This window comes from Lepisosteus oculatus, chromosome 5, assembly GCF_040954835.1.
Source record: "Lepisosteus oculatus isolate fLepOcu1 chromosome 5, fLepOcu1.hap2, whole genome shotgun sequence".
Taxonomy (NCBI): Eukaryota; Metazoa; Chordata; class Actinopteri; order Semionotiformes; family Lepisosteidae; genus Lepisosteus; species Lepisosteus oculatus.
In genome coordinates this window covers 56,796,940-56,816,401 of record NC_090700.1, presented here as the reverse complement: position 1 = coordinate 56,816,401, position 19,462 = coordinate 56,796,940, and the positions used below count along the sequence as shown (strand labels likewise).

The following is a 19,462-nucleotide window of genomic DNA, read 5'->3' as shown; positions in this document are numbered from 1 at the left end:
TTTCTGTATCTAAAGGATTGTGGAAGTATGGAAGATACCCAGGCATGTTGCTGGAACTCATACCCTGGCTTCTTTCAAGAACCAGCTGAATGAGACCCTTGAATCAATCAACTACTAACAGCTGGATGACCTCCTCTCATTTGCAACCACTCTTATGTTCTGTTGCCCATACATCGCCATGCTGTGAGCCATGATCCTTGTGCAGTTTCTCCAAGGCTATTTGAGTGAGTGCTCACTACTGAAATCCTCCTAGGAGGATATGTGGAGCAGTACAGCAGATACTACTCTGAACACACACTTTTTACATCTGTCCTGAATACAAAGTGAAGGTATCAGCACTAGGAGGAGACTGAAGGGATATTTTGTAAAAAAAAAGGACTCTCTGAGTAACAGGACATCAGACTTACAGTATATACTGTAGTTTTACTCAGTTCTTGTATACTGTCACACAGATGACTTCATTGATATATTAAACATAATTATTAACTGAGTTCAGCATTCTATAAATCTCCCCAAGGACAGGAGGACCAAAGAACATCTTGCAATTTTAGTTCTATTGAAGTTGACTATGGTACAATGCACACTAAATCGAATTAAAAGATTTAGTCTTACAGAGAACATACTGTATGTAAAAAATCAAAAAAGGAGATAGACTGTTTTAATACTTCATGGTTGGTTGCTAAAATTGTACAAAGCACTACTATAACCACATTAAGAATATTATGTACAACATTTGACATCTCATTACCAAAATGTCTTTACATATGTGAATCTGTCCAGAGAAGAGAAACTCGATATAGACTTGGACAAAAAAGGAATTTCCTACACTGAGAAGCTAAAAGACCTAAGGCATTGACAAAGTCAACCCAATGGACTTCTTCAGACTCAACAGTGAAACACAAAGCGGAGGACAGGAGAACAGGTGGCATTTCTTTATGTTGTACAAAGGGTTGTGGGAGGCTTGAACAACCCACCCAGTCATACTGTTGTAGCCAATCCCTTGGATATCTGGGGTTCAGTCAAGAAACCGCAAAATTAGATCCTCAGAGAAATTATCTACAAGTAGTATAATGGACCTAAGAACCTTTTTTACATTCTTTAGTTCTTCTGTACCAATATGTATTAATGTTTTCCAAGTCTTTATTAATGTGTATATCACAGTAGATTAAAATAAAATACATATATAATACAAAATAAGTTAAAAATACTTGACATACATTATGAACCATGCTGTCTTGAGACATTAATTGTTAACAAATTACTACATTAGTTCTATGCCTTAAAAATTAAATTAAGCTCTGTTTCTTCCTATTATTGAGTCACTGACGTGTAATTGTGTTTTGACGTGCTCCAATGATGCAATGTGCACCAGTAATTTAATGGAGCCTCAATTATTTAAGTTAACCTAATAGAGTATAATTACATCATTAATAGCAACATAAAGCAATTCATGCACCAGTTATATTTATTTTAATTAATGCACTGAAGAGTACATGTGAACTAAACATAACACTAAACCCACTGAAGAAAAGACTGAAGATCCTGATTTAGAAGTTGTGTGTTTCCACTGTTAATCAAGTTAAGCTGGGCATTCAGAAATGTCTGCAATTAGGCCATTCCCAGTTAAGTCATTAAGCTAACATCCATAGGAAAGGACAATTGCACAAACACAGGATCAGACACACTGCACTGACAGGGGAATCAAGAATAGGGAGAAAAAAGGACAATATCAGTAGCAACAGCCCAAGACATTTGTGCCTTGAGAAAATGCCTCCTTCAGATCACACTCAAAACCATATTTTGCCAAGGTAATCTACTAGTTTCCATTAATTTGTGAGTATCAATGTAGTGAGTGGGAATTAGTTTTGGTTAGGGTCGGTTTTTGTTTAAGAAGACACAGGTTTTCTCTTTGCCTCTTAGGTGTTTTTCTATGTCATAGAAGGTAGGGCTCTGGAACTCAAGAGTATTACACATATTTGTTTAAAGTATAACTGTTGTCTGTTGGTGTTATTGTTAAGAAATATTTGTTTTAAGTCTGAAGCTTATTATTACAGTTACGAAGCTGTCCTAGGGAATACATGTACTTTGAAACACTCTGTAATCCCTTACTTCAGGATTACAATATCAAGATTATGTTTTTTATTGTATGATTCTCATATCTAAGTCAATCAAAATAATATTGTTATATTCGTTTTCAAATCATATCACACTCCCCTTTTGTAACAGCGGGTGGCAATGATTACATCCTGCAGCTGAGTTTGGTAACAATTTCTTATTTTTAAGATAATATTTAAAATCCCAAAGTATATAGGTGGGGACAGATCTGGGAACTACCTCAGACTCAGTGGGGAAACCAGGACAATAGAAAACTAAAAGGGAACTCATTTTTAATAGAGCAACTCCCCTCTGCCTAGCCTCAGCAGCAGTAGTGCATCGTCTTCAGTAGTGCATCTCCCCTGCTGGTGCTTGTAGTCACAGTAGGCTCGTGGAACAGCTTTGACTTCAGCCTCCACACTGGAGACTAGATCCCAGATAATTCACATTGGTCGCAGTTTGCTCTAAATTTACCTGATTTTAAACATCTACTATGCTCATTATATTGCCATATAAGTAAAGAAAATAACACATATCAACTGACGGGAGTCTTCAAATGTTTGGATAGATTCAGATAAGTGAACCCACTTACTCCAGGAAAAATAAAAATGTTAATGTAAACTTCAGATCTGCCCCTCTTTAAAAGAGAACAAACAACAAATCAGTAAGCCATTACAAGTCATTACAAATGTACCAGGATGTTTGGTTTAATGAGAATTTATAATATACTGTATATATAAGGTATATAAGGTTTCATGGACATCTTAGTACAAGGAATAACATCTTCAGGGAACTGAGCAAAAAATATTGCTTTTGATGGAATCTAGGCAATTTTACCTCATGAAGTGTGCCTAAAATGACAGCCTTAGTTTATTCTTGATTGAAAATTATGTCAGAATTATAATGTCCAGGTTCAGCATTGCTCCCACTGTCCATTAAATTAATTTCTGAATTACAGTAATGGATTCAGGTTGCCTACAGAGAGACCAGAGTGTGTGCTAATGAAATACCCATGTACTGTAATAATGGTCATTTTTGCAATAATCGTACTGTTACCAGGAGTAACATGGGGAGACAGATGACATTAACATTTGGTCAGTGTCTGTCTATGGCACAGAAAGCCGGCTGGCCTATTTAGAAGGCAAACTAAAATACACACAGCATTGTAATGCATGGCAGAGTACAGTGAAGTCACGTTCTCCCATAAGCACTTTCTCTTGCCATTTGCCTAAGTAGTCTCCAGTCAGCTTGTGCATCTCAGCCTAACACATGGCAGTGCAATGTGCTTCCAGATCTTTGGAAGCTGTGAGTGATTGTTCTGTCATCTAAGAGAAAGGGACTCCTTCTTGCATGGCTGAACACTTGCCATTTTAAGGTGACTCACTAGAGCCGCATCCCACACATCCAGTCACAGAGTATCGGCCCTGCTGTCTGCCCACAGATGTGCAGAAGTTAACACTCCACAGAAGTATGAATCTAAATCCCTGTCTCGATGTGAAAGTTTACCATGGTAAATTTCAATGGTACGCAGTTTTCCTTGGTATTTATTTTCCCCTTTGAATCCACACTATGTTTTGTGTATTCTTTACACAATAATAAACTCTTAAAAAGAGTCAGACTGTTTTGAATATTTAAGCCTGTGTAGAGCCCTTCTGCTGTTACACTTATTCTTAAGTGCACCCAGAGGGAACAGGTCTAAGCTACACTTTTTAAAAACCGAGAGATCACAATTATTGAAAACATAGCTGGGCAAGTTGTTTTACAAGATATTTTTAAAGAAAAAATAGTTTTCTTTCTTAAGATCGTTTTCTTTAAAAATGCCGTTTTTAAACTTCTGCCAGGTCTCATTTTCCAGGGACAAATATACCCCCACAGTTGGTTTCTATCACAAAATAATTATAAAAGGTAAGAAAATAATTGGACCACCGCAGACCATCTGTCAAAGCTTGCTGCCCCAATTAACTGATTTTGACTGAGAATCAGAGGGAACTGACGATGTGCATCTTCATAACCAGCTAACCATTAGGATATATTGTCTCTGTTTGAACTGATAAAAACATCTTACTTTAGTCTCTACCCCCTGAGTTCTGTTAGAGTTACTTGAAATGCTTGCCAGTGTATCCTAATACACAGCTGTCCAGGGCAGCTAAACGGAAGGACCTCTGGTCTCTCTCTGTGGCTACTGGGCTCCCTAAAAGTGTGGCTGGTGTTTGTACCAAAATGTACCATTCAAGAGCAAAAAATAGATGCATAATAATCATTGAAAAGAAGAAAGCAACAGACAATAAAGAATACTAGCTCATAAAAAGACATAAAAGAGGTGTCGGTTGATCTTATCAAATGATTCTTTGGAAAGACCATTTAGTAGCACTCTTCTGAAATGATGAAAGCCCAGTGAAGGCATGGAGAAAGATTATTCATGATTATGCTGCTGAGCAGATGGCCACATATGTCCACTGGGGTTTTAATTTTCATAATCTTTCTAAAATCTGTCAGATTTTATTCTTAAACTAAAAATTGTATAGAAACGGAAATCTAGGAAAAACTTAGCCTCTCCACACTAAACCTCATTGGTCTAAGTATTAGGTCTTATAAATTTTCTGTTTTTACTAACCTGCTAAGTAATTATATGTGTTACAGCCAGAAAAGCCTCACTATATTACTAACACTAAGATAAAGTAAATGGATCTATGGAGATCCTTCGACAGTGGAAAAACTCTAACTTCCATGGAGCCTGGGGCCTATGGAGAAGATTGAGCAATAAAGACAATCTTACATACCTAGCAAACACCTGACACAGGTTTACAAGGGAAGGAGATTAACCATTCTGAATCTTAAGACTGACTAACAAGGAAAAATAGAGTAGGTTATTAGTGAGTGATAATTTCTGGAGGGGGAATATGAACCGGAAAATTTTTAATTTGCACTAGCTGAGGTGCATGTTTCAAAATTAAAAACCCAAAATGGAACACAGAAGTGAGAACACAAAAATATACACCATTTTTAATAGTGCATTCTCTAGATAAACTGCCTGTGAGTGACATCCCCCAGTAGTTTACACATGCTTCTCCTTGGGGGATATCAGGGAACTGAAAGGGTCTCCGAAGAGCAATGCACTCCATAAGAACACAAATGTCTTGAAGAAAGAAAAGACGCCAGTCAGATGACTGCCTGGCAAGAAGAGCAGAGGGCCAGCCGAGATGTTCACCGTGTCTCAGCTTCTCTAATCATTCACCTCTCGCAAGCACTTGATGATGTCCAGTTGTGTCCGTTGTTTACAGCTTGATTCTTCGAGCTGCTGCTGCAGGACAGACACTTCAGGCTGTAGCTCCTCTTGGAGCAGAGTTATTGAGCTGTGGAGCAAAATCAATATTTTCACTTCTGCCTCCTTTATAAAAAAAACATTTTTTCAAAAATGTTGATAATGTTGATGATGATGATGATGATTATTATTGTTGACACAATACACATATTGTACAATACTGATTCAATGACACCTATCCTGCTTATATTTGTCAGTAAACTTCTTACAGCAGTGTGAGGAGCATGTGCAAGACAGATGAATGGATTAAACTGTTCCTTCCTCACTTAGGAAGCCCAGAAAAACACATAAAACATCCACTCACCTCGGATGGCTATGTGTTATGAACCAAAGACACACACCACACAAAAATCTATACTAAAAAACTACTGTACACGCCTTCAACTAAATCAAAGTATCAGCCTTGTTAAGGACTATTACATTCTAAGGTGTGATCTGAACAATACATCACACAAAACCACGCTTGCAGAATCAACCCTCCACACATAACAGGTGGAAAAAGAAACAATATTGGATCTCATAATGAAGACCTATTCTAGTACACTGTATTTCAGCAGAATCTCTGTTAGCTTAAACACATCATTTTAAAGATCAAAGGAGATGATTAACACTTGTCTTGAAATTAACACTAAAATGAAATTTTATTATGCTGCTTTGTGGACATGAGGTGATTATAATGTTTGTGGCCAGAAAGAAACTTGTGGAAAAATAAAAGTATTACATGCTGCCTGTATAGCTAAAACTATCACGCTTCAGACATGTTAGTGTATGTTATTAAAAAGGAGGAGATTTCACGAGCTTGCCCAGCATAGACAAGCTTGACTTACTCTGTAATGGTGCCTCTGTCTTGCCTTGACATTCTTCGATCCTCTACAAAAAAAAACAAAACAGCAGAAAAAAATGAAGACCATGATTACTCATGACCAGACCAAGTCTTCTATGGTTTTTACAGGTCTCATAGTAGGAGTGATTAAATAAACTGGAGACTAAATAAGTGTTAATCTATTCACCTCATTACTGCAGCAATATAAATGCTGTTTTTATCTTTGCAATCAATCTTTACTTCTCTTTTTCTGTCTGTCATAATGTCTATGAGAAAGAAATACCAACAGTTGCAACATTCCTCTCATTTTTCACTATTCTCTTATAACACTTCAGTAGAAGTGATTTATTTAGTTGATTTATGAATTTCGGCTGTCTGATCAATTATATTTGAAATCACTGCAGTGGCATTACAGCTTAGGCCATGAACAGCACAGCACTGTAACACATCATAGACTACAACGTCAGAGACATATTGGTTTATACAAACACATTGAGAAACCACATGTAAGTGCTACTATTAATTTGAAAAATGTCCTCTTGTACTTTAATTACCATGGACTAAATGCATATTTTATGAATAATTAAGAATATTTACTGTAATATCCTTTGTGATCTTTCCCATGAAAAGCACTATACAAAGTAGGGTTTCTTCATGCTGGTTGTTGCAATCATCTTGCTGGCTTTCTAGGACAGAGGCCAAAAGCTTCCCTTGCAAGTAGACTATTACAAATTGGTTTGAAACACTGACACTGTAGAAACAGCTGGCTGTAAATCCAATCTGTACCAATTAGACTGGACTTGCAGTTTGGACACATCCTCATTAAAAATCTGATGCCACACTTGAAAAGTCGAAGATTTGGATAGGTCTCCCCGACAGTTAGAAAGTGACCCTGGGTTCAAGCTTGATTCATGTCAAGGAATTTTGTCCAGGATGCCAAACACTTGCATGACTCCTGTCCAGAGCTAGAGCTCTTTGTGGGTTAAGAACAGTAGTTAAGAACTCCAGTCAATAACCTAGTCTGACTGGCTCCTCAGTTTTTAGTTGAACTCCTTCAGCTTCATGGTGCTAAATCACAGAAAGTAGGCCCATTTAGTTTTTCATTACTACAGTTAAGGGCAGACCTGCGTAGAAGCACTGTTTAAAGAATAAGAAACAGGGCTATATCAATTTAAAGGCAAAAACAGAAGACATACATAAAAGCAAATCTCACAAATGGAATGCAAACAAAGGTCTTACATTGTATTTATATACACTTTGTTTATATGACTCAAATTAAAGCAAACAAAGCTTTTCCTGTGAAAAGATTTTGTAAATGTTTAATGTCCATTATAAAGCTGGAATGGCAAGCCTCGTACCATTCAAATCTTGAACAGTAGCGCGACCTTGTGGCCAAAGTGAGAAAACATTTAACCTTAAAACTGACAAAGCCCTGCAACAAGCACGGTTCATGAAGCCATCCTGAAATCAATGTCTCATGTTGTGTCATCTTGTCAAATGTGCAGGGATTCTGGGTAGCCTGTTGGCTGTCATATTTTCACTGTTGCTCACTCCTGCTCCCAGAACTAGACATATGTGGTATGGTCAGATTTGAAAGTACACATTCAATGACAAAATGGTCAAACTGAGAAAAGGAATTTAAATTATTTCAAGAAGCTGGGCGTTACACCTCAGTAGAGTTATAATTAACTGTAATAATAATTGGAGTAAATGTTCTTTGAAAGAACTTTGAGATCATGATTAATGAATTCTTACATTTAAACAGCCAAGAACTCACAGAATCATTTCATATAACTGCATGATCCAGCCATACATTTGACCAGTGGTGTTAGACTGTCAGAGAAGAGAATAATGCACCAATTTATTAACTGAAAACATTTTTGAAAAGCTAGCATTTCCCCTTGCCATCACAGCTCATAATCCTAGAGCACACGACTGATACAACATGTACATTAAGTTGTGATTACGGAAATCTCTAGGCAGCTGAACAAAAAAAAAGCAATGGGTCTCATAACATTAGCTTTCAGGAGAGAAAGAAAAAATAAGTTTTACCTTGACATGTCTGCTGTTCAATTCCCACTGGTGGAGCAAAAACTCTTCCACTGGAACAGGCAGAAAGAAATCGGCCTCTTAGGATACAATTTGCATGATGAGTGTGGTACAACATTCTTTGTCTTTGTTTCTATGAAATGAAAATTACAGATTCTAAAATACCCCATCCACTTCCCCTATATCTCCAGTATCATTCTGGGCTCCAATCCATGCAGGAAGCAACAGGAATAAAAGCAAGCATAAAACATAATTCCACACTTGACAAACACCTGGCAGATAATATTGAATACAAACAAGAGAACAGTGTTACACGCAGGAATCAAAAACAAACTATCATTCTAAAATAGGAAACCTATAATCCATTTTTTTTAAAAAGGTTATCATAAAGATGGGGCACTACAAATTTTGGAAGCTTGTGTCAGACTTGACCTCACTTGGGTGAGAGAGCTGTCCTGCTGTGTCTCACTGAATATCAATTAGCAATTCCAAAATTTGGGATCTAAGGGAAATAGTATTTATAATTGTTTTTATAATTTAAAAATGTAGAACCAAAATAGGCCTGGGAAGTTGAGCATATGGTAAGGTGATTCAGAAGAGGAAACTATCAAGAGCTCAACATCTTTCAGCCAGACAGGGACATCTCTGTATACTAACCTGGGAGATGCACTTCTGCTTAATCCCTCTGTCTCTCTCGCTGATCTTACCTGTAGCTGTGAAGAGACCATGAAGCAATTTACATATTAAATAGAAAGGAATGTTACATGCCAGACCTTGACTTTCTATTTAATACTTAAAGAAAAGGTCCAGGGAATATAAACAATTGTAGAAAGACCCTAGAGAGGTGGATTTACAGCTGCACAAAGAATTACAAGGTAAGGACTGTGTAGGAGACCCTGGATGTGAGGACAGGTTTCAGCAGGAGACTGAACTTAAGAAATGTGGATTGTTCAATATAACTGTACCAATGTGAATCCACCTCCCACTTGGAAAAAGGCTCCACAGCCGAAACGTGGTGTTTCTTTTCTTCTCTTTTCAGCAGGGATAAACCTTTACTTGTTCCCTAGCAGCCTACGCGTGCTGAGGCAGCTCCCTCCTTGAACTCTAAACATCTCTATGTCACTTGCGGCCTGGAGCCGTGGTGATTAGCTTCACACCTCCTGGGTTCAGCTCCAGCTTAGGGCGCTTTTTCATATTGTAGCGAATTTGGGTTCTTGGGGTTTCTGCCCTTGCCGCTCCTGCCCCAGTTCGTCCCTCGCCTCAGAATCGAACCCGGGGCTCTAGCGTCACTCAACAGGGATACAGCCGGCTGAGCTGGAGAAGGCCCTCATCAGCCCACGCGGCCAACATCCCTGTTATGCGCAGGGGAGCAGAGGGTGGTGCCATCACCACTCTACAACCAGCTCGTACAACCTGTGTCGGCCATAGGTTACAATATTAAGTTGGTATGTTCTCTCCTTGCTTGAACTGGTGCTCCAGTTACTTTCCCATAAAGGAAGGTTAAGTCTGGCTACTCTGAATTATCCCTTCTGAGGGATGATCTTGAGGGGTTTCACAGTCCTAGGGCTTGTGCTGGGGTGGGACTGTAGAGAAACAGAACCCCATGAGCATGGTGGGACAAATAGAATCCTCTGCTGTGTGGTCTCCCTGGTGAAATAAGAATATACTGCCTAAGGAAAATTTTCAAGAAATTAAGAACAAATGTGTCACTTCAACAACTGTATTTCATATAAAGTTACTACAACTTAAATCTGTTCCAGCATTATTTAAATAATACACTTCTAATACTCATAATTTCCTGTTTACCAGGCCCACATGGAAAAAAGCTGTTTGTTCCTATAATCCAGGTGGGTGTTGCACCTTATTGTAGATGAAGCAGGTCCTCTCCTGTAGTATGTAAGGTGCTTTAGAGCCCTCAGGGTGAAAAGAAATCTATAAAAGCAAAGTATTATTATTGTAGTTCACACAGTGCTACAGTTCAGTCTGTGCAGCATAGCCTGGCTCTTGCCTCTCCAGCTTCAGCTGTTGTCTGCAGGTACTGTATTCAACTCCACTTTCAGCAGAACCCCCCTTCATGCTGCAGAGACAGGGCACAGCGACTGACACCACATCACCTCTCCTAAACCCTGAACACTCTCCACACACAGAGGTTACTGGCACACCGGACACTAACGGGACATGGCTATACCTTGAGGCTCCTCAGCTCTGTTTCAGCATTGGATTTCTGCTCCATCAGCCTCAGGATCTCCTCCCTGTGAAAGTATAGATACAGTGCATACTTTTACATGTGGTATTGTCTAAACAATCTCCCATGGGATAGTCACTGAATACTTATTCATAATAACAATAGCCTCCGATTAGATATACGTCACAAATTAAAAATCCAGCAAGTGATTACTTTTCTTTGATTGTTTCTTCTTGAAATATATATATATAATATGTAACTGGCAGGTAGGTTTTGATTTGGTTTGAACTGAACTGGCCTGGTGCTCAAGCTGCCTCAGTTTGCTTGGGGATCACTTAAAGACAGCATTTTTCAAATAATTGCACAGATTCTCAGGATCCAGGATTAACTGGGCATTCATACTGTTGAGCTACTTGAAATGTACAGAATTGATCTTGGTCCAGTTAAAAGGTGAATCTGCATCCCAATTTAATGTCTGAAGCAGATTTTCATCATGGAATTGAGAGTACTTTTTTCAATCTATATCCCCATCAGTCTTGACAGGCTTCCTGGTTCCTTCTGATGAGAAGCAGATCTATAACATAATGCAGCCACTGCCGTGCATGATGCTAAAGATGGAGTAGACTGAGTGATGCACTGTGTTGGATTTGCATCAGATGTAAGTTTTGTCTTGTCTCACCACAACACCTGGCCAGCAGCCATATCACTCTGCAACTCACAACTGGCAACCCACTGAAGCTAAGTGTGAGCCTGGTCAGTACCTGGATGTGAGACCTCCTGGGAAAAACTAAGGTTGCTATTGGAAGAGGTGTTAGTGGGGCCAGCAGGGGGCGCTCACCCTGCAGTCCGTGTGGGTCCTAATGCCCCAGTATAGTGACGGGGACATTGTACTGTAAACAGGCACCGTCCTTCAGATGAGTTATAAAATCGAGGTCCTGACTCTCTGTGGTCATTAAAAATCCCAGGGCGTTTCTTGAAAAGAGTAGAGGTGTAACCCTGGCATCCTGGCCAAATTTCCCATTGGCCCTTACCAATCATGGCCTTTTAATAATCCCCCTCTATGAACTGGCTTCATTACTCTGCTCTCCTCCCCACTGAGAGCTGATGTGTGGGGAGCGTTCTGGCACACTATGGCTGCGTCGCATCATCCACGTGGGGCTGCACATTGGTGGTGGTGGAGGGGGTTCCCATTACCTGTAAAGCGCTTTGAGTGGAGTGTCCAGAAAAGCGCTATATAAGTGTAAGCAATTATGATTCCCTGATGTTTGCAGATCTATTGCACAGCACACGTGGGATGTGAGTATGTTTTCAGTTTTAATATAAGCGTCCTTTGTGGAGTGACTGGGATATTGTTGATTTTGGGACATTTTCTGTATAAATGTTACTCTCACCCTCCCAGTGGCGTCCAGGTTCCTCTTTCCCAGATGGCTCAGTTTGGAGGGACAGCCTGATCTAGCCAGTGTCTGTGTACCTTCCCTTCTTTACCTCTTTAGCATATTCCCAGTGTTTTCTTGCCAACTTGCCAACTTATTGAATGTTATTGACTGTGTCACATGTGACTTTACACTAACGTTAACTCCTTCACCAGTGAACAATTGACTGAAAAATGCTTGGTGAGGATGTCAATTAATGTTACAAAACATTCAGGTACTACTACAGGTTTCTGCACCAAAGTCTACAAAAAATATCTTTTTCCCCATCTTCTTTCATCATTATTAAAAATAATTGTTTTAGATAATCAGAAATAATCTAATGAATGAGTTGACTCGGGCATAATCATCATATTGAATAGTATAATAATTATATGAAAACTATTATATGTGACTATAGTTTGAATTAAAAATGTAAACTACAAAAGGTTTTCTAAATTTTCCAAGAGTTTTCGTTTATCTTTCACTAGACCAAAAACAGTAATTAACTGATTGACTGTTTTTTCCTTTGAGCCCAAAATACAAGGAAGGACAGAAAAGGTGATGCACACTGTTCCTAGAAAGGGGATCCACTCTCCCCAGCACCAGGCCAGAGCGCTCCAGTGAAGGACTGTGGGATGTGCACTTACTGATTATTCTGCACTTCTGTCTTCAGTCTCTCCAGCTGCTGAGACAGCTGTGCCACCTCTTCTTTCTGTTGGGACTTAAACAAAACTCCTCATCAGCCCAGCTCCCTGTCAACCACAGCCTGAGAACCATTTCCATTCTGCCTACAGTCTTGGAAAACCTCCTTTTTTTCTAGCCTACATGAAGCGTTTATGGGAAAGTTCAGAATCGTCAAAAACATTTCTCGTTCAGTGTAAACTTGCATACATCTGAGGCTGCTGATGTATTAAAATAATTGGAGTCAGTGGGGTTGGACTGGTCAAATTTCAGTTGTGGTATAATGATACATTGTTCGCATAATTCATTGTAAAAGAATCCTTAGGAACTAAAGTGTTCCTGAGCTTCATGAAACTCTTTAAATTGTTCATTCATTCAAATGATCAAAAACTCACACTTACACAATGGTTAGTGAGCTTGAATATTTGTGAGGTGGTTTATCTCATGTAAAGGACACTAACACTAGCAAATTACTTGAAGATAGTTCCACCTGCTGGATATTCCTGTATGATTGAGAAACGACTGGGAACGCACACTCACGTGGGTGTATTTAGGGTTTGTGTGTAAACAGGAAGGGGGAGTGCTCACAGTGTTAGTGCGGATCGGGAAGCAGTCCGTGATGTTAGCAGTCAAAGGAGTTCTTAGCTGTGTTTATAATATTCAGAGAAAAGTACTGAAATGAGCTTTTCCCGCTTTTGTTGCAGTGCTGCTGAGGACTATTATGCTCCTGGTTTCAAATGCTATTTTGGACTCTGTAAAGCAGATAAACATGTAGTAAAAGAGCATAGATTTGTTGTACAGTTTTATTCATCAGTTATCTGTTTCATTCATTTACAGCTACACTGCATTAAACTTGATTCAGTCTATCCCGGAAGTTTAAAGGGTGGGACGCGTCAGTTATTTGGGGGTACCGTGTCAGCGGGGGTCTGTGGCTGCCCCTGAGCCTCTTCCAGGTCCACCTCCAGCTCCCTGGACCGCAGGGCCACTGCCGCCTCCTGCCACCTCTCCTTCCAGTGTGCGGCCACCCTCTGCAGCTCTTCCACCTGGCTCAGCAAGCCCTTCACCTGCTCTTCATGCTCCTCCTCTTTCTGACGGAGTCCAGCCTCTCTCACACGAAGATCCGCCCCCTGTTCCTGGCAGCAGCTCCGCAGCTCCTGGTTCTCAGAGCGCAGAGCCTGCTGGGAATCCCTGCAGAAAGCAATACAGCAGATACAACCGGATATTTAAAGTCATTTCATACTGCAACACAACCAACCAGAAAACTGCTACAAACTATTAAAATGTAATTTTATATAAATAAGTCTTTGTTTTAAGATTTGATTTATATTTATGTTTGATTTATGTGCAGCAAAAACTGAGAAAATGAAAGGCTGTGAGGCTCCCAAATGTCTCTTTCTAAAGCTTCTGCCCTGCATGAGCAGTCATTATCTGGAAGCTGCCATTGCAATCCCAGACTCTTCCATAGAGTGACAACTACTGAGGGACACTGGGAAACAGAAATAGCTAACTGCTGTCAGAGTCTAGCTGAACTGGATCTAGCCAAGCGGATCCTTGACTCACAATATAACAGCGATCCCTGTCAACAGTTGACCAGGCACTTGAAAGCACCTATAATAAAGTATGGACAATTTTTTAGATAGCTTTTAATTTTCAACACACCTATTATAAAACACAGGAATGGGCAATTTGCATTTAAGAGCAGTGTTTATAACCTTTTAAATGGATGTTGGCTTTATACATTGGTATCGTCTCACATTATATCCTGAGAAGTCCTTCCTGGATTGTAAAATCAAGCAGGAATGCTCTCTGAAGTCAACTTCATCAACTCAAGGAGTGACCCCTGCAATTATACCTTTAATTCAGGTGAAACAATAAGCCAAAATATCAAAATATGGAGTCCAATTGATTTTAATCTGGGAAAAATGAAAAATTAGCCTGTTTTTGCAAATATCTTTCCATGCCCCCAGCATTCCACGCCTCCTGTCTGATCCCCAGATCACCTCAGAGCTTGGCAGGTCTCTCTGAGCTCCTGAAGCTCTTCCTGGTGGCCCAGGTGGCCCACCTCTGTGCCCATCAGCAGTTCCTTTTCTCCGATGAGCTGGGAGCGCTCCATCTCCAGGGCACTGATCTGATTAGTGTGGATCACTTTCTCCGCCTCCAGCTCGTGCACCTGCTGCAGTGCTGTATCCAGTCTCTGCTTCACTTCGGCCAACTCTGAGGCCACCCTCTCGTTCACCTGGGGGGTGGAATAAGCAGCCACACCAAACATAGAACATACAGTATAACCTGAAGAGCACTCATAGAAAGCACATCTGCCTGAAAACTCAGATTTATACTGTATATAGGGTTTTGTCTGCGTGAAACTTTGTCTGTGAGCCACTGTTATAAAAAGTCAAATTTTCCAAGAGGTTTTCTGTCTGCAGTGCGTAAACCTCGTCTCTGCTACCTGTAACAGTGTGGGAGTGGGAGGAGCCACAGTGAACACGGGTGACAGCTGACGCCCCATGTGGGGGGACGAAGGCACTGGTGTGAGGCAAGCCAAAACCCTCAAGAAAAGAAAAGGAATAAGAAAAAGTGCACCGCTTTGCACGGTGGCACCCAGACTGGACTGTCCCTATTTAGCAGGATCTAGACAGGAAGAAAAGGAGCGAGGCCAAAAACAAAAGAAAACCCGCCCATCGCCTCCAGGACTGTCTGGAACATTCTCCCCTTGTGGGAGTATCAGGACTGGAGCCCTCAGTGTGTCTTAAAGGGCCCCCACTGCTGCAGCTCCTCCTTAATTAGCCAGGATAGCTGCGTTTGGGAAGGCAACACGTCACCCTTAATCCACACTGAACACGCCCTCACATACTGTAGACACTGTACCACTAATATTCCTGGCAATATTTTATAAAAGGATTGCAGTAAAGTTTGCTTTTTGTTCGCTAGTTTGCTTTTACTGAAGGCACCCTGCCAACAAGAGCAACATGAGTATGACCGCTGACAAAATTATAACTAAGACTTAATGTACATAGTCCAGTTCTTGAAGGAACTAAAAAAAGTCCAGATAAAAGATCATCAAGCCAGGTGAAAACAATCTCACGTTTTCACTGACAATGCAACACTGAGGCAGTTCCAAGTGTCCCAGTGCTGAGGCCCTTTTCTTGCACACCTGTTTGACAGTGAACAGCTCCTCCTTCATCAGCACTTTCTCTTGGTCCTGTCGGTTTGCTTGGGCCTTGGCTCCTACCAGCTCCTTGTGCAGCTCAGACACCTGTTCAGTGAAACCCTCACGGCCCAGCTTAGCACGTTCCAGCTCCAGCTCCAGCCCCTGGACACGCTGGTGAAGTTCTGCCTTCTCCTGCACAGGCACACAGAGATACTCCTTCACTACTGTTCATTTATTTGATAATACTTTTATCCAAATGTACTCATTTCAGCTGATCTGCAGCAAACGGCAATGAAGTGCTTTGCTGAAGCACCTGCTCGTCATAAATGTATCTCTTGCAACAGAAACAAAGAAGGCAAATCGTCTGCCATCACCCACTCCCAGAGTGTTTCAGTCCTATAACAGTGCTAACAGAGACAAACCCGACCTGTTCTGGGTAACTTGGTGTACCTGCAGGAAGCGCTCTTTATCAGCCAGGGCCCCAGACAGTGTCATCTTCAAGTCTTCGAGCTTCTGTTCCAGTCTCAGGTTCTTGGATGACAAGAGCTCCTTCTCCTGGGAACAAAGGACAAGACCTTCCATTTCACATGGCATCAACTGGCATTGATGAGTGCATTTCAAACCACAATGAACATAAAAAGTACACAGTAATATGTAAAACCTCCAATTTACATCACAAAATAGACAAACTTTAAAGGTATGTGCCATGCCATATTCTGTGATTCAAAATGAGGCAACCAAACATCCAGTGAGGTGAAGCAGCCCTATGACATTGTAAACAAGCAGGCTTGTGAATACAGCTCTTTTAATCCAACAGAAATATTGCTCTTGATTTTGAGACAGTTTTGCCCGCAAGTACTACTTACTTGTTAACTCTGCATGCAGATCACGTTGGAACACTTTTGTAGCAAAATGTCTGCTGCACAACCTTTACTTATTTGTTCGTACATCACAGTACATTACAGTAGTAGTCATTACAGCAAGTTATGAGCAGGATGGGGCCACTTTACATTGCAATTTGTGCAAATTCTCGCTCTCGCCCAAGATCAGCGGTCCGCGACAAAATGGAGACCACACAGTACTTTTACAAAGTTCACAATTTTGTGTTTAATTCCGAATTCATAAAATTTTGCAATACTGTCAATTAACTTATTTTATTCCCAAGATGTAATAACCGGTCAGAGAAATTGGGACTGCAGTTCCCCTTTAAAAGAGTGTGGGAGACAGTGTTTTGGAGAGGTAAAAGTTGAGAAGCAGGGAAGTTGTATAGGCTCTACAGGCCAGACAGAAATGTCTGGGGAGTGACATCCTCCCTGTCACAGTAGCCAGGGCTGAAGCGAAAAACAGTCAGAGTGGAGGTACTAAGATAGAAACAGCCAAACAACCAAGGAAGCAGACACTGTGCAGGAACCAAGAGACTAGAAGTGAAAAGTAGTAACTAGAAGATGAGATACAGAGGCAAAGTACAAAAACAGACCCAATACCCAATCCAGGAAGGCAATCCAAGGGATAACAAGCCAAAAATCTGGAAAAACTGAAACATAGAGGAACTAGGAGAAAACAATGTAAGCACGGAAAACAAGGACAATGGGCTGGCAGTACAAGAGAAAGGAGCAAGGCAAGAAACAGGGTACAAGAATCAGGAGAAACAGGTAAGTCAAATCTGGAGCTCAAACCAGAGGTCACAAGACTGAGCACTGTTTACTGGGAGTAAGAGCACAGTTCATATAGAGCTGAGTGGAGCCCCAGGTACACTGGTCAGCTTGTGACTGGTTACAGCTGTCTGCATCATCTGTGCTTCTACTGCACAGCCCGTTCAGTCGCCAGCGCTTGGGGTGCCCTCTGGCAGCGAGTAGATGGAATCATAACACCCAGGTGTCACTCACTAGGCTGACTTGGCTGAACTGGCTTTGCAGGCAACTCAGTTCATCCTGTAGGTCACTCTGAGCCCGTACAGAGCTGGTAAGCCTCTGGTTGGTCTCATTGGTCTGGCTCAAGGCAGCCAGCTGTCCCTGTCAGAAGAGAAAGACAGATTATTGGTGTTCATTTACTAATCTTACTGAAACGCGTGAAGAGCTTCAGTGGTGCAATAACCATACCGTAATAAACAGTAACCATTACCATAGGAGATCTTAATAGTTTTTTATCTAAAACAATTTTCCAAGACTAACCAGGACTAATTTATTTTCAAAACCCTTTTCATATACGGTTTCAGCTCTTTCTCTTCCTGTGCACACTCTTTCTCACTTGCGTGTCCATTCTCACCTGCTCAGTCCTTTGTTTTCTTGTGTTTTATATTCTCACTGATTTACTCTCTCTCACACCTGAAGATGGCTTTACAGCCAAAATGTTTTTTTTTTTATTTTTCAGCCCGAAAAATTACGTTTTAACTGATACCTGTTCCTTTGAAGGTTATGCCAAGATGTCTTTTTTGGTAACTTTTGTTAATTTTAATTTTTTCATTTTTTTCTTCTATTTTTTTCTAAAAATATTCATTTTGTTTTGTTTTTCTGCTCTAAAAGAAAAGGTTAAGGCTGGTTTGCCATCTCTGTGCAATAAAGGGTGCAATTCTGTATTTAGACACCTAAATGCTCTTCTATTGTTGTGGAAAAATATGTAACCCTAAGAGCCATGGGTTGTCTTAGTTGGTGAAAGTCCCTCAACTTTTCGGGACATCTTCTTCACAAGCTGTGAAAATGGTTGATACAAGTGGCTCAGCTTTATTTTGTCATCCCTTATCCCAATGACCATGTCCCCAGAGTACTAGGGACAACTGGACTATTGCCCCATGGCCCACCAGACACTGACCAATACAGTTTTGCTACATATCCAAAAGCGGTGCTGTAAGAAAACTTCTGATCAATTAAACCATTGTCAATTAAACCATTGTCAATTAAACCATTGCTATCTGCTAGATGGGGAGCTTAGGAGACAAGAATGAACACTGACTGCTTTCAATTATTTATTTTCACTTGTTTTCCATTACTTTTTCAATCCCTTACATCATACAGTCATCAGTTTTTACAACAAGGAATCATTGTTTGTCTGGAACTAGCCCGTAGTGTAGTTGCACATTTAAGATGTGATCATGTGGTAAAATACAGTATGCCTATGTTTTATGTCTGTATATCTTAATTAATGTATTAAAGTACATACTTATCTATGGTAAAACTACAAAATGATTTTAAAAAAGTACATTTTGTGAAAGCAGGCAGTTTAAACAGTCATTTTAAACAATATTGAGCTATGTTTCAGCTGTACAGAATTTGAAAAACAATCCAGTATTTCCTCATCTCTGTTTTCAATATTCCAAGTCATGTATCTTATAACAGCACCTTTAAAACTGTTTGTTTTCATATCTCTCTTGCAGCTAGGAGGGGGTGGTCAAAGACCTGGCCAGCGTCAAAATCTGCAGTTCTCTCCACAGCTTCAAAACAAGAAAGCAACTGACGTGTTTACTGAGTTCTGAGGTCTGAGACCAATTGATCAGAGGGATTGTCTGGTTTACCTTGGTAAATTGATTTTTTAATTACATGTTATATAATTAAGTGTCATCTACAGTCCCATGGGAAACAAGACAGACCAGATTTGAGTCCAGTATTTGAACCGGATTAAGATAGCTAGCTATTCTTCTGATTTTATGAAACTCTTATTTCCTGTATAGAGAATCCCCATGTTAAAAATGGTCTCTCCTGGTTAGTGGATGCATTATTGAAACAGGGAGATGGTTCCCATTCATTTTGTAGCA

The 19,462-nt window shown here is 40.3% G+C and overlaps 1 protein-coding gene across 2 annotated transcripts in view; it reads right to left on the bottom strand.

Annotated features, from left to right (window-relative positions):
- The window catches only part of LOC107076920 (golgin subfamily A member 6-like protein 22), a 53,067-nt gene that overhangs the window by 17,551 nt on the left and 16,054 nt on the right, over positions 1–19,462 (bottom strand). Inside the window, exons 8-19 of one of the 2 annotated variants that reach the window (XM_069190700.1) lie at positions 17,601–17,726; positions 16,165–16,269; positions 15,718–15,906; positions 14,567–14,802; positions 13,478–13,754; positions 12,533–12,606; positions 10,477–10,540; positions 10,149–10,220; positions 8,946–9,001; positions 8,292–8,341; positions 6,244–6,286; positions 5,330–5,447 (exon numbers count right to left, since the gene is read on the bottom strand). In XM_069190700.1, the coding sequence (XP_069046801.1) occupies positions 5,330–5,447; positions 6,244–6,286; positions 8,292–8,341; positions 8,946–9,001; positions 10,149–10,220; positions 10,477–10,540; positions 12,533–12,606; positions 13,478–13,754; positions 14,567–14,802; positions 15,718–15,906; positions 16,165–16,269; positions 17,601–17,726 (1,410 nt within the window). The remainder of the gene's footprint in view (positions 1–5,329; positions 5,448–6,243; positions 6,287–8,291; positions 8,342–8,945; positions 9,002–10,148; positions 10,221–10,476; positions 10,541–12,532; positions 12,607–13,477; positions 13,755–14,566; positions 14,803–15,717; positions 15,907–16,164; positions 16,270–17,600; positions 17,727–19,462) is intronic. The other variant, XM_069190699.1, reaches the window with a different exon arrangement.